This window comes from Aquarana catesbeiana, linkage group LG01, assembly GCF_042186555.1.
Source record: "Aquarana catesbeiana isolate 2022-GZ linkage group LG01, ASM4218655v1, whole genome shotgun sequence".
NCBI classification, from domain to species: domain Eukaryota; kingdom Metazoa; phylum Chordata; class Amphibia; order Anura; family Ranidae; genus Aquarana; species Aquarana catesbeiana.
Window position 1 is genome coordinate 446,812,283 of NC_133324.1, and position 26,672 is coordinate 446,838,954.

Below are 26,672 nucleotides of genomic sequence, written 5' to 3' on the forward strand. Positions count from 1 at the left end.
AGTGTGTTATGTGTGAAACTTTCATTGCTAACAGACAGCAGGCACCGCAAACAATGGTGGGGCAGGGGGTTACCAGAACATCCATGCAGATAAGGGGTAGAAGGGAGCCCTGTCAGATGCTGGGGAGATCGGACGCTGGGGCAGCGGCAGGGTAAGAAGATGGGATGACACAGCGATCATCAGTCTCTCACATCTCTTCAGCATTGGATGCCGACGAGTGGAGGGGCATATTAGGGACAAAGGAGCACTCCTGCCAGTCACCTCCGATCTCTCCCCAGCACTCCGCTCCACATCTCCTCCATCAACTTCATGATCCCCAGCTGCCGGGGTGAGCTTTGCGGCATGTGAGAGACTGATGATTGCTCTGTCATCCTATCTTCTCTCCCTGCCGCACCCCTGGTGCCAGATCTCCTCAATGTCTGCAGCTGTAGTACTTGTGATGTGGAGGAGATTGGGTGCCGGGGGAGCAGCAGGGAGAGAAGATGGGATGATGACATACATCCTATGTACAAACAGTGATCATCAGCAAAGGGCCCAATAAGAGACCTGGTGAAATTGTGCACATAAACCCGGGTGTATATAGTTTTAATAGAGATACAGTACCTCCAGGGGAATGTTGTGGCAAAGTCCAGTGGCAGGGGTCCCTGGTGTAGCATTGGAACTCAGAGTCAGCATATCCAATATGCACTTTAGACCCTCCCTAGCAGTTTCTAATCTGACAAGCAACCAGACCTCTAACTACCAGAAGTAGCTTTCGGATGCCTAACCTGGCTCTAGCCTATGCTGGTTATTGAGCCCTAAGTTAAAACTAGCTATATAAACTATATTGTAATAAACAGGTTCACCTACTAACATACAGCAAGGTGACTACTACACACATACAGTAGCACAGACCTAGATATCTGGTGCTGTGCATTTGAGATAATAATTATAATAGGACAGAAATAAGTCTGCCACAGGGATTTAGATGTACACTCAAGAAGCTATAGGCAGCTGCAGTTAAACTATGTGCACATAGGAGTACTTGCATAATAGTCTCTCCTTCTGATCTGGGTGAAAATACAGTAGCAGCCCCTGTGTGTATAAGACCATGTGACTCAGTTCTCGGTCTCTCTCTCCACTTCCTCCTTCTGGGGTTTTCAAAGCCCCTATCAGAGACAGCTGATGGGTTTTACTTCCTCTTTTTTCCCCTGCAAAGTAAAAGCATAATGGGCTATTATGCATCTCATACTAGCCCATTATGTGGCACTTACCTGCAAATGAAGGCCGTGCTATCCCCGCTGGTGGCCGCATCCATCTTCGCCCCTCTTCCTTCCGGGGAGCGGACTCTGGCTTTGTGACTGGCCAGAGCCGCGTGACGTCACTCCCGTGCATGCGCGTGGGAGCCCTCAATCACGGCACTTGCTAGTAAAGAAATGACTCGGAGGGCCATTTCTTCACAGCGCATGCACCGATGGCATCATCGGCGCACTACAAGGTGAATATCTCCTAAACGGCGCACGTTTAGGAGATATTTACAGTACCTATAGGTAAGCCTTATTATAGCCTTATCTTTAGGTACAAGTTGCACAGAGGGGTTTACAACCACTTTAATACATAATTATACATGACACTCTGATCATAGCAGCTAACAGTAGAGGGAAGCAGATCCCTACAGCAGTACAATCAGTTCCTCTCCACTACAGCAGTACCATTAACTCCTCTCTCAAAGAATAGAGGATTACATCAGCTCAGCTCTCTGCCAAGGTAGCACTGTCATCCCCCCACACCCTACCAGAGCAGTACTATAATTTCTCCTCCCAAATAATAGAGCAGTACCATCATCTCCCCACTCATAAATAGAGTAGTACTATCAGCTCTCCTCTCAAAGAATAGACCAGTACCATCAGCTTCCCTTTCATAGAATAGAGCAGTACCATCAACTATCCTCTCTACCAGAGCAGTATTGTCAGATCCTATTTCAAGGAACAAAGCTGTACTATCCGATTCCCTCCCCATCAGTAAACTACCATTAGCTCTGGCCACCAAAAGAGAACTACCACTGGCTGAGGGGGACTGGGAATTTTTGGACTCAGAACAAACAAAACCAACTGTCCTTTTTAGCCCCCGGCCACACTTAATCTTTTTACAATGTCATTTTCCCTGTTCACACTTGTACACTAGGTTGCCCTACGCTCTATGTTCAAAAAAGTACACAAGCTTTTTTCTAGCATATTCAGACCTTTCTGATCCTATAGACTTTAGTGAGAATGCCTGTAAACATGCAATATGCGCATTTCAAGTGTTTGTTCGTGCCTGAAGAATTCCTCTTCTTCTATAGAACTGCTATCTTCTTCTTTGATATGCATGCAAAAGCCCTGTAAAATGGCTATATTATTGTAGTACCCTCCTAGTTTTAAGTAGGCTGCTAGGTAAGTTTTTTTTTTTTTAATCAAATAGTTTTTTATTAATTTTTTATAATACAACAATTCAAAAACACACAAAACATTTCCCACAGATATCCCCACCCAAATTACTCCTCTCACCAAAAACAAACAAAAAAAATAAAAAACCACATCTCCATATTTATGCTCACCAGACTACGCTTCAATCTTTATTAAAGACCCTTTGTCTCATTATTACTCCTTAAAGTGTTGGTAATGCATTTATATAAGACTATGCCAGCCCTTCTATTAGAGGCTGGCATAGCACACTGTGTAAGTTGTTTTGAAAAACGAGTTTTCTAAATACCGAATTTCAGCTGTCTTCAGGCCAGTCACGTGACTCGTGGCCGCTTTACAGCTCCGATGGATGTCTTCTGCGGGAGGGGCCATGATCTTCCTCTGACGTCAGCCGTGGAGATCACGTGGCCACTCATCTCCTCGGCAGAAACCAAGCCATCGTAGCTGTAAAGTGGCCGCGAGTCACGTGACCGTCCTGAAGACAGCTGAAATTCGGTATTTAGAACACTCGTTTTTCAAAACAACTTACACAGTGTGCTATGCCAGCCTCTAATAGAAGGGCTGGCGGTGACAATTTTAGGTTTTTGTTTTATAAGAATAGCGGCGGGAGGGGGAGGGGGGCGGGGATGGAGACAAGTAGTGGAAGTGGCAAGTACAGGGAGGTTTTTTTTTAAGGTTTAGAGGTGGGCAGATTACACAGCACACGCACTGTGCAGTGTAATCTGCTTTAAGGGACCATGACCTATATTTTTTTTTGGGGGGGTTAACAATGACTTTAATGGAATATGTATACTTGTCCCCCTCTTATGTCATTAATTTACTCAACTGATTGTTCAAATAGATTGGAGACTAGCCACCAATGCCAGATTTTTAGAATTTTTTTTAGGGCTCCTCCTATGTTTATATGTCAATTCCTCTCGTCTTAAATTAAGGTTAACCACCTTGATCCATTGAACTATCATTGGCGGGTATTTTGATATCCATTTTTGTAATATAAGTTTATGAGCCATGTAGATAGTTCTCAACCACATCACATGCCTTTCAACTGGAAGGGTTTCTTCTGGTATAATCCCTAGTAATGCTGTTTTTGGATCAAAATTGACCTGCGTGGAGCCTAAAAAATGTAAAGTATTAAAAACACCCTCCTATTAGCGATGCAATTTGGGACATCGCCACAGCATATGTATGAGTGTACCTGTATCAGTAGTGCATCTTGGACAATTTGGTGTAACTGCTTTAACCCAAGTGTATAATTTTAAAGGAGTAAAATGGGCTCTGTGAATGATAAATAGCTGAGTTAGGCACTGTGAAGAGGATAAGGACACCTCAAATAGATTCTTCAAAGCTTGTTCCCACTCCTCGTCATTAAGTGTTTCTAGATCCCTGCACCATCGGCCAAAGCTACCCACTTGTAGATTAGTTGTAGCTGTCATTTGTAAAGTAGAATATATATGCCTGTAAACATGCAATATGTGCATTTCAAGTGTTTGTTCAGGTCTGAAAAATTCCTCTCCTTCTATAGAACTGCTATCTTCTTCTACCCAAATGGGGGAACAAACCCCTGAAGTTTGATATGCATGCAAAAGGCCTGTAAAATGCCTATATTACTGTAGCACCCTCCTGGTTTAGAGCAGGCTGCTAGGTACGTTTAGTTAGCTCCTCTGTAGGCAGAGGAGCAGAGGTTGATTGTTTTGGGCTGTTCAGTGTCTCCAAGGCAGCTGTGCTGCTACTTCCACCTGTTTTCTGGATGTTTCCAGAAGCATAGTGGGAGGGAAGGCAGAACCAGCAACCTGAATGTTTGTGGATCCCTAGCCAATCCCTGGAGAGGGTGGTCCAGTAGCTGGCTGGGGAATCTATAAATCTTCAGAGCGCATGCGCCGGTGGCATCAGCGTTTACATGCAGGGTGAATATCTCCTAAACGGTGCACATTAAAGTGGTTGTAAAGGCTTGTGTTTCCTATGCATTAAGGTGAAAAAACACCTTGCAGTCACCGGCCCCTTAGCCCCCCCCCCCGTTTTACTTACCTGAGCCCCGAATTTCTGGCAGCGCGTCCCCACCATCCCTCTCTCCACGGGTTCCCAGCTCTTGATTGGATAGATTGATAGCAGTGCAGCCATTGGCTCCCGCTGCTGTCAATCAAATCCAATAACGCGGGCGCCGGGGGGGGGGGGCTGAGTCCTGCATTCGGCCTCGATGGACGCCAAATGGTGGACTCGTGACCGCGCCCGCAAGGTAACCCCCTTGGGAGAGCGCTTTTCCAAGGGAGTTATCCAATGCGGGGAGGAGCTGCGAGAGCCGCCGAGAGACCCCAGAAATGGATGTTCGGGGCCACTCTGTGCAAAACGAGCTGCACAGTGGAGGTAAGTATGATATGTTTGTTATTTAAAAAAAAAATAAAAAGCGATCCTTTAGTATCACTTTAAGACCCCTTTCACACTGGAGGCATTTTTCAGGCGCGTTAGCAATAAAAATAGCGCCTGTACAAAAAACCTCATCCCAGTGTGAAAACCCGAGGGCATCCACACTGGGGCACTGCGCTGGCAGGATGTAAAAAAAAACTCCTGCAAGCAGCTTCCTTGCAGTGTATTCACCACTCCTAAAGTGCCCCCTGCCCATTAAAATCAATGGTCAGCGCTGCTGAAGCGCCTGCACAGCGACTCGACAGCGGTGCTTTTAACCCTTTATTCGGCTGCTAGCGGGTGATTAAAAGCGTCCCGCTAGTGCCTGAAAAGTGCTGAAAGAACTACGGTAAAGTGCCGCTAAAACTAGTGGCGCTTTACCACCGACGGCAGTGTGAAAGGGCTCTTTTACCTAAAGGTAAGCCTTATTATAGACTTACCTGCAGGTAAAAATAACAATTTACTACCGCTTTGAGAGACATTTGGGTCAGGCCGATAGGGCCCCTTTATGCTATTAAGATATTCCTGCTACTACGGTCCACCTGCATGCCTATAGTTTATTAGTAGGATGTAAACACAGACTCTGTTTAGGTGTTCAGCTGCGCAACAGCTGTGTATGGATGGAGCGACACCGTGTGGTACTTCAACGACAGAGATACGTTGAATAACCTCAGCCCATAGCAAAGTTGTTCAAAACGGGGACGCGCACGCGCCACGCAGCCAGGCGACGTCTGCACGCCTTTGTTTCTGCTTAATTCCCGCCCATTACTGTTTCCCGTCCCGCCATTGGCTGACTGTACAGAATACGCCCCCACCACTTCTCCCAGTAGAGGGCTGTGGCTGCTCTGCCAGCTGATTGGTTAAAGTGCACAGCTCTGTTTTGGCGGTTCGGAGGAAACAAAAAAAAAAAAAAAAAAATGGCGGCGTCCTTTTCTGCAGGAAGAAAAGTTTTTAGTGTTGGAATGAAGAGGAAGGAAACCGGCGAGCAGTGTTTGGCAGCCGGCGAGTAGAGCCGCGAGGACACCTATATTATTGTGGTGGCTGGATAAGTGCTGGCTTCCCTGACTAGCCCGCCTACTGCTCTTTCTAGTTTGTTCTTCCCCGGTCGGTTCGGTCTTGTTTGTATTCCCTGGTCGGCAGAATGCAGAGCTCCGCACGATCCCAGCCCGCCTGGAGAAAGGAGCACCTGTGGCTGACTCTGCAGGCCCTGGGCTTCGAGGCTGGAGCAGAGGCTGCTACGATCAACAAACCGCTGGCCCATGTGTCCTTTGCAGTGTGAGTGGCCTAGATCTACATAGGATCGTACTTTTCTTCCTGTACAGGGACCAGAGTTAGGTCACACCTGTCTGCCTCTTACTGGTGACAACATCACTATGCAGGCCACAGCAAACCTCTTCCCCATTTCCACTGTCGTTTCTCATACTCAAAAGTGGGCACTGTAAAAATACGTGCTTGAGCTGTGGTTTTTCCAGCTCCCCTTAGGCCCCTACGTTCCAATCAGGACAGATGGATGGAAACAGACTTGTGTCCACTTGTACCTGTCTACTCCTCTAAGTCTGGAAAACCTAATGGAATATAGCTGCATCTGTCCATTTTTCCAGACTGGATCAGTGGTAGCCTGAGGTAAATGGACAGCAGAATCTGTTTTACACCCGGTCACCTATAGAGCTGCCAAGGGTCTGCCCGTGTCGGGTACAAGCTCAGCAGGTATGAATGTCAAAATACCTGCACATGTCCCGTTTGGCTCTGATCAGGGGATTTGCTGCTGGATCTGCTGATCGGACCACATCTTGTGAAAGGAGCTTTATGCAGCGTACACACAGTCTGACTTTTCGACCGGACTTGTCCGACAGACCAAATCCGGCGGACAATCCGATCGCGTGTGGGCTTCAGCCGACTTTTCCAGTCGCAAATCTGACAGACTTTAGATTTGGAACATGCTTTAAATCTTTACGTCGTAACTCTCCGGACCCAGAAATCCGCTTGTCTGTATGCTATCCGACGGACGAAAACCTACGCTAGGACAGCTATTGGCTACTGGCTATCAACTTCCTTATTTTAGTCCTGTGTACGTCATCACATACAAATCCGTCGGACTTTGGTGTGATCGTGTGTAGGCAAGTCTGTCGAAAGTCCGCTGGAAAGTCTGCCGGACCAGTCCGGTCGAAAAGTCCACCCGTGTGTACGCGGCCTTAGAGTCCATTCACATTAGGTGTGATGGGACTGCATTGGGCGGCTATTCTAGTGCGTCTGGCCCCGTTCCACAGAAATTGATTTAGATTTACCGATCAGCAGTCACTGATTAAAGCGGCGTCTCACTTTTACAACTTGGTCTTAAAGGAAAGACCACCCCTCCACCACTCATTTTTGGATAACTATTTTTTTATTTTATTTAATGAAGTACATAATGTACTTCTGTCCTAGCTCGTTGCGGCCCAGGGCATCATTTCATCATTTCAGAAAGCGCCACACGAAACAAAGCCTGAAGGCCCCACTGCTGGTTTCCCTTAGAATGGCATTGCCTGCTCCAGATTCGATAGACTGATCGGCCCCGGGGGGGTTAACATCGCGGGCTCCCTAGACAGGTAAGTGTCCTTATTAAAAGTCAGCAGCTACAAAAAAAAAAAAAAAAAAAGTTGCAGCTGGAACAACTCTTCCATGTATTATGATAGGTTAGAGTCCTGCTATCAGAGCACAATGTCCCTGGGGACATTTGTATGGATGGACGAATCTGTTCCTTTCCTATCGTTTACCACACTGGCTAAATGGGGGGGAGGGGGGGAGTAACTAATTATCTATGGCCAGCTTAACGGTGTAATACCTTAAGGCTGGTCATACATGAGTCCTTCCCACCCCCTCTATTTCCCCATTCTAGATGTGGGTGGGGGAATCTCTCTTACAGCACTATTGTATTCTAACAGTGGGGATATTTCACCTGTTGTCAGAATACACTCATCAATATTGCCAGCGATAGTCGAGAAAAAGAATTTACAACTGGCTGGTTGTACACAAGTCAGTCGATAGATGTACCTGTGTACAACCAACCTGGCCATATGTGGATCGCAATTCAGCTGGTCCCTTCTGCACCAGCCGAACTTCAATCCATGTGCTGTATAGCTGGGCTTAAGACAACGGCCATACTCTTTTGCCTTTTGGGGTGTGTTGTGTGTTTTTTTTTTTTTTGCCTCAATTTTCAATATTCGTGTTTTAAAGTGCCTTTTTTGCCTCTTCCAGGAACATGTTTGATAAGCCCAATAAGGATGCATTTTATGTGGTTTTCCACTTTCTCTTTTCAAAGCTCAATGCTGTCCAGTGCAAGGAGGTTTTCAGGTAAACAAATTTTTAAGCATTTGCTAGTTATTCTTCTGTATATTTTTGCATTCTTAAAGTTTAACTCCGGTCATTTTTTTTTCTTTCCTGTGCAGTGGGGCTGTGCCTGCACTGCATGGGTTAATTGCTAGTTTATTGGTAGTGGAGAGGACAGCGGAGATATACTTACCTGATCTGCTGATCCTCCCCGCACAAGACTGGCCCAGCACCCCCATGCTTGCGCTTCAGTGGTCTTAAAAATGGACTGTTCCTGTCCATTGAGCATGCTGATGTCATGAACAGTCCACCACTGGACCTTTGGAGAACTGTGGTTTTCCAGATGATTGGTGGATCAGGTGAGTATAAACTTTGTTCTTACCCCTAGAAAAAACGACCAGTTTACTCATGTAGTTCAGACACAGCCTGACTGCATGGGGGAACAAAAATTTTGCCCGGAGTTGGGCTTTAAATGTAAACCCAGCACTTCATATTCCTAATATGCACCTACTGTACCATGTACCTGTATGAAATATCCTGTTTTTTGTATTCCTTTGTTTGAAATCCCTGGTGTTCCTGCCAGTCCCTCTGCTGTCCTACCAAAAACTGACCACACTAGGCCTGAAGGCACAGCATAGTTAGCCATTGGACTGATTCTCTAGCAGCTGGGGCAATTGGCTCCCGCTCCTGTCAATCAAAAGCTGATACATGGGAGCACAAGGCAGGGTCAAGTCCCTGTGGTCTGTGTCCATGGACGCAGCAGCAGGACTCAGGAGCACACACAGGTGCCCCCAGGGGAAGCTGCTTTCTGTGGGGGCACCTGCTGAATAGGGGGGGGGGGGCTTGAGCACTGGTGGGGCACCCCAGAAGAAGAGGATTAGGGCTGCTCTATGCACTAGCATTGCACAGACCAGATAAATAGACATGTTTGTTATTTTAATTGAAAAAAAAAACAAGTTTAATACTGCTTTAAGATTTTTATTTTTTTATTTATTTGATTTATTGAATCAATACAAACATTAAAGTGGAAATATGAAGATTGCTCTGGCCTATATGGGGTATTAAGTTGTAAGAACTTGGATTGGTTAAGGAGTAACTTTATTGATTTATGCAACAATTTTAGTTAATTGACTATTCCATACAAGCGTGACCTAAATGAGCAATATAGTGTTTATGCATTAAATGCAACTGATACATGGGGGGGGGGACTTTTGTGAATTTAAAATATTGATTGTAAAATTAAGAAATAAAGATGGACTTGTAATACTTAGGTAGCCTTTGCTTAAAGTGATTGTGAAGGATTTTTTTTAAATTTAAAACAATAACAAACCATGTTATACTTGACTGCTGTGTGCAGTGGTTTTGCATAGAGTAGCCCGGATCCTCCTCTTGGGTCCCCCCTGCTACTGGCTGTGATGGACAGCAGCGGGAGCCAATGGCTGCTGCCTCTCAGCCAGTCGGGAGGGAGAGACCTGGGAGATCCTCGGGTCTTGTACACATTGCTGGATCGAGATCGGCTTAGGTATGCATGAGGAGGTAGCTTCACACTGAGGGTTTTTTGGAATGCATGAAGGTAAAAAAAACAGCTTTTGCAACCACTTTAACTTCATGATTATTTGATGTTTATAATTCAGTAGCATTTTAAATTAAACCTCCTTTTTATCTATGCCTCAGTGTTTGTAGATCTTTCCTATACTGCGTACCCTCCTAAAAATTTCTTTGCAAAATTTGACTTTCTGAAAGTTTGAATCTTGATTTTAGCTTGCTTCTTCACTGTGACACTTTGACCCAGTGATTGTATAATTTCAGTGAAATTTTTGGTTGCACATACTCGGAGGTAATTTTTTTCAGGCATTGAATTTGAATCCGACTGTTCCAGGTAAGTAGAACACCTCATTGTATCTGCTAGAAATGCTGAGGCTTAGATAAGTAAACCTGTTTGACTAATTTACTCCTGTTTGGTCATCCATGGTGATGGCAAACCTGACCGATTTGTGCCGTCTGGAATTGCACCAATCACTCCCATTGTTCTGAGAGCAGTGGGAACCATTGTTTGAGCAACATATATGGAATGTAGCTCTCAAATGGTTATCTTTCAATTTTTCAGTTTAATGACAAAGTGAATATTCTTTACTCTCTGGTAAGGGGCATACCACATGTGCATTATCTGCCTGCAGGTAATCTTGCTATGTGTGGGCACTTGTAAAGCTGTAGCAGTCTGTTTGGCATTAATCTATAAAGCAGCAGCAGAAGAAGAAATTAAGCTACTCCCGTGTTCTTGTTTTGGAAATGTTTACCAATAAAAAAAAAAAAATCAATATTTACTTCCTGCTGAAACCACCAATTGTGGAAGGTGGTTCCACATCCTTGCAGCCCTGGCAGTGAAAAACCCCCTGTGCAGCTTAAGGTTAAACCGCTTCTCCAATTTCATTGAGTGGCTTGTGTCTTTTTACACTCCCTGAGACAGAATAGTTTTCTACCTACGCTGGGATCACCATTGAGGTAGTTGTATATCACTATCATATCTCCTCTCAAGTGTCTCTTCTCCAGGAAGTATACTTTTTTAGTGCTTGTAGTCATTCCTCGTAACTGAGGTCCTCCAGTCCCCTATTAGTTTTGTTGCCCTCCTCTGCACTTCAGTTTGAAAGCATCTTTCCTGGAGGATTGGTGGTCAGAACTGGATGGTCAAGTTTGTTACTTGTTTTGGTCTTTGCACAATTTTGTTTACCTGAATTTCTTATCTCTGCTAGACATTGTTGGCCTCCACTGGATAAGAAGAAAGATGCTGAATTTAGGAAGGCATCCTATGACTGGCTAAGAAAGATTTCTGTAAGTATTTTTTACATCTTGTTTAGTTCTGTTATTACAGTGACTATTGATTCCTTTTGTTCGCCTCTTCTGCTTACTCATCCCCCAACAATGGTGCATTGACTTTAAATGCTTTTGGAGTTCTGTGTGGTAATTGTGGCTTTTCCCTATAGGAAGATGCTGGGAATGGTTTTCCGCAGGTTGTTGCATCCATATTTCTTTCACCCGGCGGTCCTAAGTTTGTTCAACTCTTGTACTATTTTGCCAGATATGTTATGTTACAACATATTAAAAGAAATGTTGATGGTAAGTTGGATTGTCATAAATGCACGTTTGTATTGCAGTTTTCACTTCTGCCTTGCCGCACTGGGGTCCTTAGTTTGATTCCGACGAATAAGTTTTCTGCATGGCGTTTGCATGTACTCTTTTGCTTGTGTGGGTTTCCTCCCACATACCCCCAGCCATGCTGGTAGCTTACATCCTGTTTCCTAATTTGGTGTGTGTTGTTGGTGACCATAGATTTTAAAGTGACACTAAAGGTTCGTTTGCTATTTAAAAAACAAAAACACCTCAAACTTGCCTTTTCTGTGCAGCTCGTTTTGCACAGAGTGGCCCCGAACCTGCTCTTCTGGGGTCCCTCGGCGGCTCCTCCCCACATCAGATACCAGCCCCCCCCCCCCCCCCCCCCAGGGGTTACCTTGAGGGGCGCGCTCCCGAGTCCAGCATTCGGCATCCATAGAGGCCAAATGCCGGACTCGGCCCCGGCGCCCGCGTCATTGGATTTGATTGACAGCAGCAGGGGCCAATGGCTGCGCTGCTATTAATCTATCCAATCAAGAGCTGAAAACCCCAGGCAGAGAGAGGGCGTGTCTCCGTGGGTCAAGTTCGAGGGTTCAGGTAAGTAAAATAGGGGGGCTGGGAGGCCGGTCACTGACAGGTGTTTTTTCACCTTAATGCATAGGATGCATTAAGGTGAAAAAACACGAACCTTTACAACCCCTTTAAGCTTCTTATGACTGAATTTTTTAAATGCTTGTAATAAATACCATCCCAGCTTTGGCAGGCCCCTTCCTGTTATAGAACTACTTGCACTCTTCAGTGCTACCCTCTGTGTCCTCCGCTGGTCTTCTTTATGTTTGCATCCAATGCCATTCGACCATTTCCTGTAAGCCCAGGCTGTCAATTTCATACCCACCTGGGTTCCACACCATAATGCAGTCTGGTCTTACAGTGAAGTGCTGCATAGAATGGTGTTCACATGTTACACTGTGAGCACAGTTCTATGTGGCATTGAGGACCACTAAACTGAGGCTTTGCTTTAATGTTGGTGAATACCTTGATAAAGAGAGTCTTGAAATGGTAGTATGCTTCATGTGACCTGGGACTAAATGTTTGAATAAGCTATGTGTCTTTGTGATATTGGTACAGTTCCGCTGCATGAAAACACTGGAAGCTAACTGTTTGTCAGGAGAAATAATGACATAAAGTAGTGTTACTACATATTTCTTGGTGTGTGTACGTACGCAGGTTGGTTTGCTTAGGGTTTTTTGTTTTTGTAATAAACAAATTATTTTCTTGTAGGCACACATGCCTATATTCCTGATTCCCTCCAGTTTCAAATTCAAGACCCAGAAAAGGCTTTGGCGAGAAATAAGGTGGCACGTCAAAGATACTTACGAACTCTGCAGAGGGAGAATGTTGTGATTAAGCAGTACCAGGAGAAAGCACAGTGAGTAGTATTGAAAAATGTAGACTACTTTATCGTACATCGCAGGACACAGAGTGCCTTTCATGTTCAATATGAATAAAGTTTTGCTTCCACCATCAGGTGATTAAACACTGGAAAAAGACCAGAAGGTATAACTCCTCCCTGTTAGGCAAGGCTTCAGTTTTTTTTTTGCTAGTGTCTGCAGGTGACATAAGTGTCTGTGCATCTCTCTGCATAAAAATAACTAGCTTATAGTTGTTGATCTGTATCCTACACCTTGTCAGCACTCAGGATTGATACATGGACCCTGCAGGGATGGCCTGCAATGTTGCTGGTTGGCACTGGACCCTGCAGAACAGGACCCTGGCAATGTTATAGTAGGGTGCTGTACTGGTGCAGGGCAGTGTTTCCCAGCTGGGGAGTTCAGTGTTGTGTATGTGTTGTGTTTTTTTTTTTTTTTTTTTAAGGCCCTTGTGGCAAAAACCCGCCGTGATGGGTGAGAATTGGACTCTCTGGGGGTCCTGTGGCTGAACTGGTGTGGTGCCATTGTAATATTCAAGGCAGATGTTTATGAGGCTTTAAAAAAAGAAATGGAGAATAAACTCTTGGCATTGATGCATGTGTGAACAGCCCTAAGACTGCTTTGTACCAAAACAAACTGTCATTACAGAAGTGATAATTGGCTCTGGAGACTATCAAGTTAAATCCTATACTGCAGTGCTGTTACATAGTTTTGTATTTTTTAAATAAAAGTGTCTGAGTAATTATATTTCTCTTTTGAAAGGTTGCTTGTAAAGCAGATAAGGGAGCTGCGGTCTGAGTATGGGGCTTTGCAGAACCAGTGCAGGTAGGTGTAACTACTTACCTTGTTTTAACTAAAGTAAGTTTGTGTCTGAATTCAGTTACATGCTCACAAGGTAACCAATTATCACCAGTAGGTAAGATCGAAACAGGAAACGCATCATCCACAATCAAACAAAAAACACAGCCATCTAGTAGAGCTGCACAATTAATCGTTAAAAAAATCGTGATCTCAACCCCCCTGACAATCTCTCTATTGCAGAGTTTGTGATTCTTTCATATAACAAGTGGAGAGACTTATCTGCTCACTCAGCTGTCAAAAGAAAACATCTGGGCAGTCTGCCAAGTTTTTAACTTGAAACATTGTAACTAACTCTTCCTTCTTAGATCAAAGGGATAAACTTCTGTGTGGGAAAAAAAAAAAATCCAGGCAGTCTGCCAAGTTTTTTAAACAATGTGTAAATGCAGAAAGTTTAACCACTTAAAGTCTCTAAATCTTTTTCTGACACTTGTTAAGTTAAAATAAATATCAAATAAAAAAAATATATATATATCAGGGGAAAATCGTGGGTGCGTGTTATAGGCCGATCCCCGCCAATTTTGTGTGATCGGAGCGATCGCCGCTGACATACACAACCGTGTGTAAATTCAAATATGGCGCCGAGACTGCACGGACTCGGCGGAGCCGAGATACACCTACCCGAGAGTTCTCGGCGCCGCTCACAGTCCCGCCCAGTCCCGCCATTGGACCTGAGTTATGTCCATCATAGGGGAGAAGCCAAGGACTCTCGGGTACGTGTATCTCGGCTCCACCGAGTCCCTGCAGTCTCGGCACCATATTTGAATTTACACACGGCTGTGTATGTCGGCAGGGATCGCGGTGATCAGGCAAGGCTGCACTGGGGCAAGGCTGCACTGGGGCTGACATGGCTGCAATGGACACTGGGGCAAGGCTGCACTGGGGCAAGGCTGCACTGACAAGGCTGCACTGGGGCAAAGCTGCACTGACAAGGCTGCAGATTGACACAGATAACGCTGCATTGATGGGCATTTTAATGTAAGTTTTTCTTCCTTAAACTTAACTCCTAAAAGTTTTTTTCTTTAAAATTCCCTCCTAAACTTGGGGTGCGTGTTATACACCGGCGCGTGTTATACGCCGATAAATACGGTATATTCCCCCAGCCCTTCATGCTAATTGCAGGGGCCTTCCGGTGTGTGCTCCCCCATGATTTCAGAGACAGTAGACCTGGAAGGGTTGCATATTTGGGCTCTTGGTTACAAATAAGCTTTTTATTTATTTTTTTTTTTTGACTAGTTTTGGCGAAGCAACTAAAGCTGGCTATACATTATACAATTTTCCTATTCGATTTCATTTAGATTTACCTTCGGCTAGGAAGTGCAAGGGCCTGCCTGATTTTTTTTTTTTTTGCAAGTAGTTAAAGCACTGCACCTGCAATCAGCAGGTCACAGGTGCAATCTCGGGCTCCTGCAGACTTTCAGTGTATCTGTCTGCTTGTACCTCCTACGGGCAGGCAGTTACACAATGACAGGAAGACTCAAATTGCCTGGAGCACTCAACTAGCGCCCCGGTAGTTCATTGAGAACTGTAGTTCGTGTAGTAGGTGAGGTTGAAAAAAGACAAAGTCCAACCTATGTGTGATTATATGTCATTATTTACATTGTATATCCCTGTATGTTGTGGTCGTTCAGGTGCTTAATAGTGTTTTTTTTTTTTTTTAACTATTGATGCTCCCTGCTGATACCACTGGCTGTGGAAGGGAATTCCATATCCTTGCCACTCTTACAGTAAAGAACCCTCTATGTAGTTTTCTTCTAATTTTAATGAGTGGCCATGTGTCTTGTTAAACTCCCTTCCGCAAAAAAAAGTTTTATCCCTATTGTGGGGTCACCACTATGGTATTTGTAAATTGAAATCATATCCCCTCTCAAGCGTCTCTTCTCCAGAGACTAAGTTCAGTGCTTGCAACCTTTTCTCATAACTAATATCCTCCAGACCCTTTATTGGCTTTGTTGCCCTTCTTTGTACTTGCTCCATTTCAAGTACATCCTGCCTGAGGACTGGTGCCCAAAGCTAAACGGCATACTCTAGGTGCAGCTGGACCAGAGTCTTGTAGAGCGGGAGTATTGTTGTTTTATCTCTGGAGTTGATCCCCTTTTTAATGCATGCCAATATTCTGTTAGCTTTGTTAGCAGCAGCTTGGCATTGCATGCCATTGCTGAGCCTATCATCTGCTAGGACCCCCGGGTCCTTTTCCATCCTAGATTTCCCCCAGAGGTTCTCCCTCCAAGGTATAGATTGCATTCATATTTTTGCCATCCAAATTCATTATTTTACATTTTTCTACATTGAACCTCATTTGCCATGTAGTTGCCCACCCCATTAATTTGTTCAGATCTTTTTTTCAGGGTTTCCACACCCTGCGGAGAAGTTATTGTCCTGCTTAGCTTAGTATCGTCCGCAAATACAGAGATTGAACTGCTTACCCCATCCTCCAGGTTGTTTATGAACAAAATAAATAGAATTGGTCCCAGCACAGAACTCTGGGGGACCCCACTACCCACCCCTGACCATTCTGAGTACTCCCAGTTTATCACCACCCTCTGAACCCCCCCCCCCTTGTAGCCAGTTTTCAATCCATGTACTAGCCCTATGGTCCATGCCAACGGACCTTACTTTGACCTTACTTTATCTAGATGGCAACTTGATTCTTCATGAATCCATGCCAATTACTGCTAATTATACTGTTGTTTTTTTATTTATTTTTTTTTACACTAAAATCTTGTATATAGTCCTTTTATCATCCCCTCCAAGAACATACTATTGATGTTAGGCTAACTGGTCTGTAATTCCCAGGGATGTATTTTGGGCCCTTTTTTTTTTTTAAATATTGATGTTACATTGGAGAAAAGACAATCAGCTGGTACCAATTCCAGTCATTAGACTGTCAGTAAAAATTAGGAACAATGGTCTGACAATTACTTGATTGAGTTCCCTAAGTGCCCTCTGGTTCAAGCCATCTGGTCCCAGTGATTTATTAATGTTAAATTTCCCAAGTCTAATTTTTAATTCTGTCCTCTGTTAACCATGGAGGTGCTTCCTGTGATGTGTCGTGAGGATAAACGCTGCAGTGTTGGTTACTGAAGCCCCCCGATTCCCTCGAAGGCTGAGAAGAATAAATTCAATACCTTCACAATCTCTCTCTCTCCTTCTTTTTTTTTTTTATTTTTGCTTTCCTCCGCTATGTGTCTTTCGTGTTCTATCTTAGCCACCCTAATTGCACCCTCACATTTCTTGTTGCATTCTTCATAAAATCTGAATGCTGATAATCCCTCAACCTTGTATTTTTTTTTTGAAGGCTTTCTCCTTTGCTGTTGGTACTTGCAACTCATTCGTTCTCTGTCTCTGTGAATGAATAATGCAGCCAAGTGGGAGTGACAATCGCTGGGGTGGGGGGGTGGGGTGGGGGGGGGGTGTGCAAAAGCGGCAAGAGGCTACAGGAGTGGGAACATGTTACATGTTCCACCCGTTTTAGGGTATAACACGTTCCCAAATGTGAACCTATTCTTTAAAACTATATGCTCCTGCATGGTTTTCATTGTGTACTTGCAGTAAAGTTTCTGGTCTGCATGCTGTAATTCCCAACAATAAATTATGCTTACTGTTTCAGAGCAACACAAAATGAGAAAACTTATGGTGAAAATAAGGAAGATCAAGTAAAGGAGGTATGTGAACACAGGCAGGTCTCTATGCTAAAAAAAAAAAAAGAAAAACACATTTATTTAGAACACTTCCATGGGCCATATTTACCTACCCTTCTTTTTTTTTTTTTCTCTTCATGCCTAAGGTGCGACGTTTGTGGGAGAACATTATGGGGAACCTGAAATCTGTGGAGAAAGAAGTGGAAGTTGTGGATTCTGTTGTTGTTGGAGATGTTGATCAGTGTTGCTTGGATGGGTCGAAGGTTTCCCTAAACATTCCCAGTGCATTGGTGAGCAGAATTGAAAATGAAATGCAAAGGGTAAGCATCTCCAAAGTCACTCCATTATTCTGTGTAGAGCTTTGAGTGGAGACATGTCATACTCAAAGGAAGCAGAGGGCAAAACTGAGTGGACTCCATCTTAAAGGGGTGCATTATGTCAGAGTACACTTTTTTTTTTTTTCCTTAAACAGCTGGGGCCCGTTTTAATCCTAATTCTAAAATCACCAAGGGACATGTATGGAGACATATGGTCAAATGCTGCCCAAAAAAAACATCAGTTCCGCATGTCTACCCAAGATCTTGTTCGGAGTCTGGCTGCTCTTGTTTTTGTGCATTTGTACATTCTGTCTACTGCCAGGCACCCTATAAACTCTGTTGGGTTTTACTATGGAAATCTGTTGGGGAGGGGGAAATTCTTTTTACCTTGGCAAAACCGGACTCTCTTCTCATAAAACTAAAGTCAGGAATTCTGTGTTAATATTCATGCAGCTGATTAAAAAAATGTATTCAGCATTGGCAGTTGAACACCTTTTTGATGAATCTCCCAAACATTTTTTTTTTTTTTTTTTCTGACATTGTAATTCTAACCTTTTCATGTTCTCTTGTTACAGTTGCAAATAGAAAATGTGTATGAAGCTGGAAAAGTGAACCTTATAACCATTGTCCAACTTCTAAATGAAGCCCTAAAAATAATCAAATTGGAACAGAGTTGCAATGGTGGGCAAAAACTTCAAGTGGACCGTCAGTATGTTGCTGCAAAGGCTAAGTTTGAAACTGAGGTTCTTACAAGGCTAAAACACACAAGGTGAGACCAATATAAAATCAACAAGTTGTGTGGGGTGTTTGTTTTTTGTTTGTTTTTTTTTTTTTTGTTTTTTTTTTTGTTTTTTTTTTTGTAAAGATTTTTAATTTTCACATAAGGAGAGTGGAATAGATGTGGGTGGGTATTAACACATTGAGTCCTGGTTGGATCTACTTTTGTACATACAATTTGATCTTCTGGTACGCATGTTTAGTGATTTTATAAAAAATGAAAAAAAAAAAAAACGGGGGGGGTGGGGGAATCCAAACACTTGTACAAAGCTCACATAAACCATTAAAAATTCACAATTCCAACAATTTGATATATATAATTTTCTCCTATTAGCTTTCAAAGTTCTCCAACCTGAGAAACTAGTTATTCAACTTATGTACAAAAATATTTAAACTAACTTTATTATACAGACAGTGGTCAAAACACACATTTAAAAAACATTGTAATGCAAATCGTCCTGAACAGTTGATATTTTGTATGTACTTTACAGTGAACTAGGCCTTGTAAATCTGAACCCTTTTCACCATTTATGTCCACCTTTTTAAAGATGTTCTGTAGGCAACAAAATCTAGATATAGATAGATTAGATATCTATCTCAGTATAATATAAATTACGGCAAACCTGATGTTTTAATTTGATAAGGATATTGTTCAATATGGTGGTGGAATTTTTTGATGCAGAATAATTTTTTTATTTTTTTCTTGTATTTTGAGTGCCGGTTCACACTTGTGTGCTGCAAATTATTTTCGGGTACTGTACCGCATCCAAATCGCACCCTGTTCATGCGAACTTCTGTGGGTGTGCATGTTAACGACACTCTGAAATCCTATTTTTTTTTTTTTTTTTTTTTTTTTCTCCCATACAGAATAATGGTTCAAAATTTACTGCTGAATAATCGCATGGGTTTTGAACAGAAATGCGGTGTGAATCCTGTTCAAAATCGCTTGCAGTTCCCGCACCACGTTTGTGAACTGGCGCTAAGGCTCCATGCACACTAGGAGCAGAAAAAAATGACAACTTCTGCCAGAAAAGGTGGCATAAAAGATTCTCATAGTAGCTCACATTGCACAAGAGTTTATAGGCATTTGCTTTTAGAAGCAATTTCTATTTATCTTTTTTCCCCTAAAACATTCCCTTTAATCTGAAAATGCCAAATGCTTTATAACGTTGCGTTTTATGACCATACAGGCCAGTTAAGTTCCTCCACCCCAAACTCGCTCATCCATGTCTTTATGAACCTTGCTTTGTGCACTGGTCCAAATCATTAGACTGAGCCAGGCTTTCTCGTCCAACATCAATGCCTGGCCTCACAAATGCGCTTCTGGAAGAATGGTCAAACATTCCCATAGACACACTCCTAAACCTTGTGGACAGCCTTCCCAGAAGAGTTGAAGCTGTTATAGCTGGAAAGGGTGGGCCAACTCAATGAATCCTATGGACTAAGACGCCATTAAAGTTAATGTGCGTGTAAAAACAAGAGTCCCAATACTAGTTTCTTGGTTTAATATCTCTAAGCTGTAAGAGTACAATATTTTTGAGTTTGTGTAAAAGTGAAGGTTGCCTAGTACATATTCAGTTGATGTATGTAAAATGTGGGGGATTGATACACAGATGGAGATGAAATCTGCTTCATTTGTCACAAAATCTCCCTAGAATAGAAATGCTCTCTGATGACCGGGGCGAAATGAGAGAAATCGTCACGGACAGATACGGAGCGGACACATGCTAATTTAAGATGGACTTGTAATGTCTGTTAACACGATCTTTGCTGCTTTTTAGACATAAAATTAAAAGAGAAGATCTTGTTTCTATTAATAAATCAATTCTGGAAAAACAGAAGGACTGGGAGAAAAAATGGAAGAGTATTCTTGGGATGTCACCTTTTAGCCTCTTCAAAGGACTAAACCCAGTAAGTAATTTTTTTTTTTTTTTTTTTTTTTTAATTGAGGTGTGTGTGTTTTTGTCAGCCCGTGAGCACGTTATCCTGCTATAGACAACTCTTTAGCAGGGCATAGTGCCTCCAAAATTGTGAGCTCAACAGTGTATGTTTGTTTATTTATTTTTTTAAAAGAGTGTAATGTGGAAAGTGGGTGCTGTGGACCTGAAGTGGTTAAAAGTAGGAGTTTTTTATTTATAAATCCTTAAACCAGGCACTTTTTTAGTACTGGGGGGGAAAAAAAAAACTGGATATGGCATGGATAAAAACACTTGCAGGTGTTTGTGTATTCATTGCTACCTGGCAAACTATAGCATTAAAACTCTAAACTCACATGCCTTATTTAATTTCTAAAGGAGGTCGGCCAGCTACCCTTTTTATGTAATGTTAAAGCTCTTGTTTGGTGAGTTATGAATTCTGGTGTAAGCCTCCATTTGGTTTCTAGACCCTTTTTAAAAGTTGACAGTTCTACTTACGATAATAACCCTTTTTACATCATACACTTAATGCATTAGCAAGCTTATGCTATATATCTCTAGCTTTTTAGCTTCAATGTAATTGGCAGCATGTTGTATTTTGATCTCAGAAAACGTGCAGGCTTATTATTGGTTCAAAATTATCTGCACTAAATTGTTAAATCAATATTTGGCACACATTAATTGTACTGAAGTGTGTGTGTGTGGTGTGTTTGTTTTTTTTTTTTTTTTTTCTTCTATGTAGCCTTTTTCACTTGGTAATGCTGCAAATAAAATGCACATCCTGTGTCTACACTAAATGCAGGTATGGCTAGATGGTTATGTTGGATACGGCACCTCATCCCAAAATAATTAAATAACTGATAAATAAGGGGACAGGGGATTATAACGGTGCTAAGATAAAAGATGTGAAAATGAGAAGGAGATATAAAATTGCAAATATTTTATTACACAATATTAAATACATAGAAAGAGCAATAGAATAATTAACAACCAAAACGCATATATGTTGCGTGTGACCCAGATGCAGTAGGGTGGGCCAGATGGAGACTGCCTTCAAAGCAAGGGCTCGGTTTCCTACATGAGCTTGTTCCCTGAGGAAGCCAATGCCTTGGCGAAACATGTAGGAAACCGAGCCCTTGCTTTGAAGGCCGTTTCCATCTGGCCCACCCTACTGTGCATCTGGGTCACACGCAACATATATGCTTTTTGGTTGTTAATTATTCTATTGCTCTTTCTATGTATTTAATATTGTGTAATAAAATATTTTGCAATTTTATATCTCCTTCTCATTTTCACATCTTTTATCTTAGCATCGTTATAATCCCCTGTCCCCTTATTTATCTGTGTCTACACTAATTTTTCCATGGTGTGTATGGCAGGAGCAATAGCCGTCACCTAGGCTGGACTTCGAATAGGTCTGCTTCTGTTAGTTTCCATTATATGGCAGATAGGACTAATATTTTATAAAAGAGAAAACGAGCTTTCCCGCCGCCCTCCGGTGCTTGTTCCGACTCACCGTTACGATCGGTGAGGCGGAGAGCGGATCCGCCGGCGCCGGATGTAGATCATAGAGCTTTCCGGTGGACCAGATGGTCGCCGGAGTCTCTATGATCATCAGAGGCCGGGCGCGATGTTATGACGTCACGCCCGGCCTCTCCATTCAAAAAAACGGTGCCGATTCGGCTGGGAAGTGGTGATTGTTTTATTTTTTTTTTTTAAATATTTCGGGCTTCCCAGCCTAGTGGTGAGATATGGGGTCTTATTGACCCCATATCTCACTATTAAGAGCACCTGTCAGGTCATATTCCTATTACAAGGGATGTTTACATTCCTTGTAATAGGAATAAAAGTGATCACATTTTTTTTTTTTTTTTTTCAAAAAAGTGTCAAAATAAAAAGAAGAAAATATAATTAACAAAAAAAAAAAAAAATTTAAAGCGCCGCTGTCCCCGTGTGCTCGCATGCAGAAGCGAACACATACGTAAGTCTCGCCCACATATGAAAACTGTGTTCAAACCATACATGTGAGGTATCGCCGTGAACGTTGGAGCGAGAGCAATCATTTTGTCCCTAGACCTCCTCTGTAACTCAAAACATGTAACCAGTAAAAAAAATTTCAAGCGTCGCCAATGGGGATTTTTAAGTACCGAACATTGGCACCATTCCACGAGCGTGTGCAATTTTGAGGTGTGACATGTTAGGTATCTATTTACTCAGCGTAACTTCATCTTTCACAAATTGAAAAACATTGGGCTAACTGTACTGTTTTGTTTTTTAAAACACAAAACTGTTTTTTTCCCAAAAAAACGCGTTCGAAAAATTCCTGCGCAAATACTGTGTGAGATAAAAAGTTGCAACAACCACCATTGTATTCTCTAGGGTCTTTTCTAAAAAAACATATAATGTTTGGGGGTTCTATGTAATTTTCTAGCAAAAAAATGATGATTTTTACATGCAGGAGAGAAATGTCAGAATTGGCCTGGTAGGGAAATGGTTAAAACGGGAATCTAATGCAACCACCACATCTAAGGAGTGGTAAGCTATAATAATTTTTGGGTTGGATACATTTTTTTTTTTTTTTAATTTTTTTATATTGGGGTAGTTATTCTATCTGATGCAAACATACATGTGCAGCCAATAATTCGTATGGCGTGGTGTGTGTGGTTTTTATATATATATATATATAATTTTATTAGCAGAGGTTAAAATTTTAGGGCCGTCAGTGTCTGATACATCAGGGGCACGCTGCAGGCAGCACTGGAACTGTTGAAGTGTTGGCAAGAGGTACCTGGATTGGTGGGCAAAGAACGCGTGGAGTGTACAAAACTCCACTCAGCCGATGTCCGCACTCCATTCCTCAGTATTAACACCTTTTTGACGATTTAACGTGGTGGAAAGCAGGAATTGTAAATTGTGTCCAATATATCTAGTATTGAGGTAGCTACCGGTCCTTGGCCTGCACAGCTTATTCACAAAGTGAGTCTATAGAGACAGGGTCACACTTGGGCTGTGCCATGGCTCTGGACAGCAAGAGCCCTCCATGGCTAATGAACACAGTACTCTCTCTGGTCTGGAAAAATGCCCCATGCCTGAAGGTCACATTCCAGGTTAGTATGTTCTGTCTAGCGGGGTGGGTATTCCAAAGTCAGGTTTGGAAAAAGGCCTATCAAGTTGGCTGAATAGAGAGACCATTGATTAAGCATGAATCTTGATGGGGTACAAAAAAGTCAAATTCTCCTGAATGCAGCAGTATAACCTGACAGTCTCTCAATCTGTGTCCCTCGATGAAAAATTTCCCTGGAGCTAAACAAACGTTTTGTCGCTGATGGTAGAAAAAATGGCTGTATGCAATGTATCTAGTAAAATGGCTACCCTAATCTTCATTAAACTGCAAAAAATACATTTGTTTGCATAGTCGCATGACAACATTGTGCATAAAGAACCTACATTAACCATGGTAACTTATTCCATTGATTTGTTGACTAGCAACCTTTTTAATGCTGCAGTATTTATTGGCACTTTTGAGTCCTAAGTGCCCAGCAGATGCCAAGTTTTTAAGGGCACATTGAACTGAATGGCTCCTTTTATTATTCAAAAAATATAAGGCGATGCTGCAGGATGACTATTGTCCAACAAGCAGTGTAGGCTCTCTTATTTTTACTTTTTTTTTTTTTTTTTTTTTTATCTTCTGACTAGGTTCTTGAACTTCAGCCCCCACTAGCTCCTTTTTCATTTGACCCTGCAGCAGAAGAAGCTTTACGGAGCAGTCTTTTTAGTCAGTACCCAGTCTCTCTCCCAGGTAAGGTGTGTGTGTGTGTGTGTGTGTGTGTGTGTGTTGTTGCTCAAAAGCTTTGATTCACTGTATGCAATTTTATATTTACTAAACCCTTTTGTTAGGCACTGCACTTTTAAACTCAGGTGGTCAGACATTTTATTGCAATATTTCAAATTTTTTTTTTCTCCCTTTACAGCTTGCAGGGTTTAAGACCCCCTCAAACCATACATTTTCTGAAAGCAAATGATGTGTTTGCAGTAGGGTTGCTTAGGTATCAGAGGAGCTGTGGGGCATTTCAAAGGGCAGCGATAGGTGCAGAGCAGCCAGGGACCATGGAGAGTCTACTGAACGATTCTGCTATAAGTTCATGACTGGAAACGGTTTTGTGCCACCATATTCAATTCTTTGCTGGCAGCATAAGGGGTTAAGCACACTTCTTTGCACATTATATTGGTCACAATCACTTGGCTGGATGAAGTCAATCATATACCAAATTCTGAAACATTGGTGTGGGACACCCTCCCCATATGGCTTTTGGAGGGTCAGAAGGGCTTCTAATGCCATGCTGATGAGGTATACGCTATTAATAAATTGGCGGTCCTGTTATAGTAAGTTATGGCATGTACAGCAAGTGACAGGACCACAGTGATTCATATAAGCTGTAAACTTACAATATGCTAAGGATTATATCTGTTCATGATCAATAAATATTTCCCTAAACGTCTTTCAGGACAGCACCTGAGAGAGTGGCTCCACCCGCTAGGAAACGGAAAGCGCCAACTCTACCAAATTTTAAAAGGAGGCTTCTCCCCGCAGCTTGTCAGTTTTTTTGTTTCCTCCGGCAAGGGAACACCTAGTGGGAGTCAGGGTCTCTTAGGTGCTGTCCTGAGAGGCTAGACTGCCTACCCCACCATACCTTTTCGCCTCCAGAGAGTCCGCCCCTCCCACGCTGCACCAAGGGTAGCTGGTAAGTGGACTCCTCCCTCTTCAGCTCAGAGAGAGCTCGACTGTTTCCGGGGCCGCTCCTAGGCGGCGGCAGCTATTCAAGGGGTTCCCCAGCATGTCGGCATTACAGGCCGCCATCTTTTTAGTGGCAGAGTAGAGACTTGGCCGGCCGGAAATAAGGTATCTGGCAAGGGGCGGCACCGGGGAACAGGTGCAGCGTCACTTCCAGAAATTGCGCAGGGGGAGAGGGGCAGAGCGGTCCTGGTACTTGTATTCCTGTTTTGGTCCGGCGCTGATGGACTCTGGAACAGGCATTCTAAGCCACTAACAAGCAGCACCACGATGGACTCTGTGGCAGCAGCAAGTGGGACAGGCACCAGCAAGGCCCAGGTAAGCGGGTATGGGGGGGGGGTCTACCTTGTATATTATGGTGCCTCTTTTTCCATTTTTTTTTTTCTCCCCCCCCCCCTTTCCCCTCCCGGTGGCTGGGGCCTGTCTGGGCCCCATGGGGTTGGAAGAAGACTTTGTGTCAAATTTGCATTGACTCCTTAGTTGAGGAAGCAGCTTCTTCTGCATGCAGGGATTTAAATGCATCAGTAATGAGCTAGATGCTAATATGAGGAGGACTTTCCCCATGCATTCAGTTATCTCTGAAGCCATCAAAAAGGAATGGGTGGATCCAAAGAAAAACCTTTTTTCCAAGAGCGCATAAAAGACTCTTCCCGTTCAATGAACAACCATAGGCGCTTTGGAACAAAGTTCCTAAATTGGATGCTGCATTTTCCCAAGATTCCAGATCGGCTGACTTGGCACTGGAAGACATGGGAATATTAAAAGATCCCATCGACAAAAGGATGGATACACAGCTTAAAAGGGCTTGGCAATCCATCATGGGCAACCTTAAACCGGCTATGGCTACTACCTGGGTTTCTAGAAACATGGAGTTCTTGCTAAATCGGCTAAAAGCCCTCATTATAGCAGATTCACCCAAGCAGGAGATTCAGGATTATTTTTCAACCCTAGCAGCAGCTGTGGCTTACATTTCTGATGCATCTGCAAAATCAATAAGGATGTCAGCTAGATCCGCGGCCTTAACTAATTCAACCAGGAGAGCCCTATGGCTGAAGACCTGGCCAGGAGACGCATAGTCTAAAAGTAAATTGTGTGGAATCCCATTTATGGAGACCTTTTATTCGGTCCTGATCTAGATTCACTTTTAGATGGGACAGCTGATAAAAAAAAATCTTTTTCTGTTTAAAATGAAAAAGGAGCCAGTTAAGCAGCTTTTTCAACCTCAGAAAACTCAGGAACAGGGCAATAGGCCCCAAGTGAAGAGAAGGAATTGGTCAGCACAAAGGGACAAAGGCAGAGGGAATGTCCTTTTCCATCCTCCTGCGCCAACCAAAAAAACGCAATGACTCCTCATTGCCAGTGGGAGGAGGTCTTCAGAAATTCCTTCTTCACTAGGCAAGCATGACAGAAAACCCATTTATTCTAGACATTGTGGCCTAGGGATACAAAATAGAGCTTTCGGATCTTCCTCCAGAAAAAAAACTTTATTGTGTCCCTTAACAGGTTTGTTACAAAGGCCCTAGCCATGAAGAACCTGTTAGGGGATCTGATGCAACAGGGAGTTGTGATTCAGGTATCTCCCGAGGAATGTTATCGGGGTTTCTATTCCTATATTTTCCTGATAATGAAAACGCCGGGAAGCTTTCATCTCATTCTCAACTTTAAAACTTTTAAACAGGTCAGTCC

The 26,672-nt window shown here is 43.0% G+C and overlaps 1 protein-coding gene and 1 non-coding gene across 2 annotated transcripts in view; both read left to right on the forward strand.

Annotated features, from left to right (window-relative positions):
* Positions 1-5,578: 5,578 nt before the first annotated feature.
* The window catches only part of HAUS6 (HAUS augmin like complex subunit 6), a 58,630-nt gene continuing 37,536 nt past the window's right edge, over positions 5,579-26,672 (forward strand). The window contains exons 1-11 of the mRNA XM_073636576.1: positions 5,579-6,116; positions 8,076-8,171; positions 10,898-10,976; positions 11,129-11,261; positions 12,537-12,684; positions 13,448-13,510; positions 17,154-17,208; positions 17,331-17,504; positions 18,077-18,270; positions 20,060-20,189; positions 23,891-23,993. Coding sequence (XP_073492677.1) covers positions 5,983-6,116; positions 8,076-8,171; positions 10,898-10,976; positions 11,129-11,261; positions 12,537-12,684; positions 13,448-13,510; positions 17,154-17,208; positions 17,331-17,504; positions 18,077-18,270; positions 20,060-20,189; positions 23,891-23,993 — 1,309 coding nt within the window. The 5' untranslated portion in view covers positions 5,579-5,982. The remainder of the gene's footprint in view (positions 6,117-8,075; positions 8,172-10,897; positions 10,977-11,128; positions 11,262-12,536; positions 12,685-13,447; positions 13,511-17,153; positions 17,209-17,330; positions 17,505-18,076; positions 18,271-20,059; positions 20,190-23,890; positions 23,994-26,672) is intronic.
* LOC141125033 (small Cajal body-specific RNA 8) lies at positions 19,874-20,004 on the forward strand. Its single transcript, XR_012241335.1, has one exon.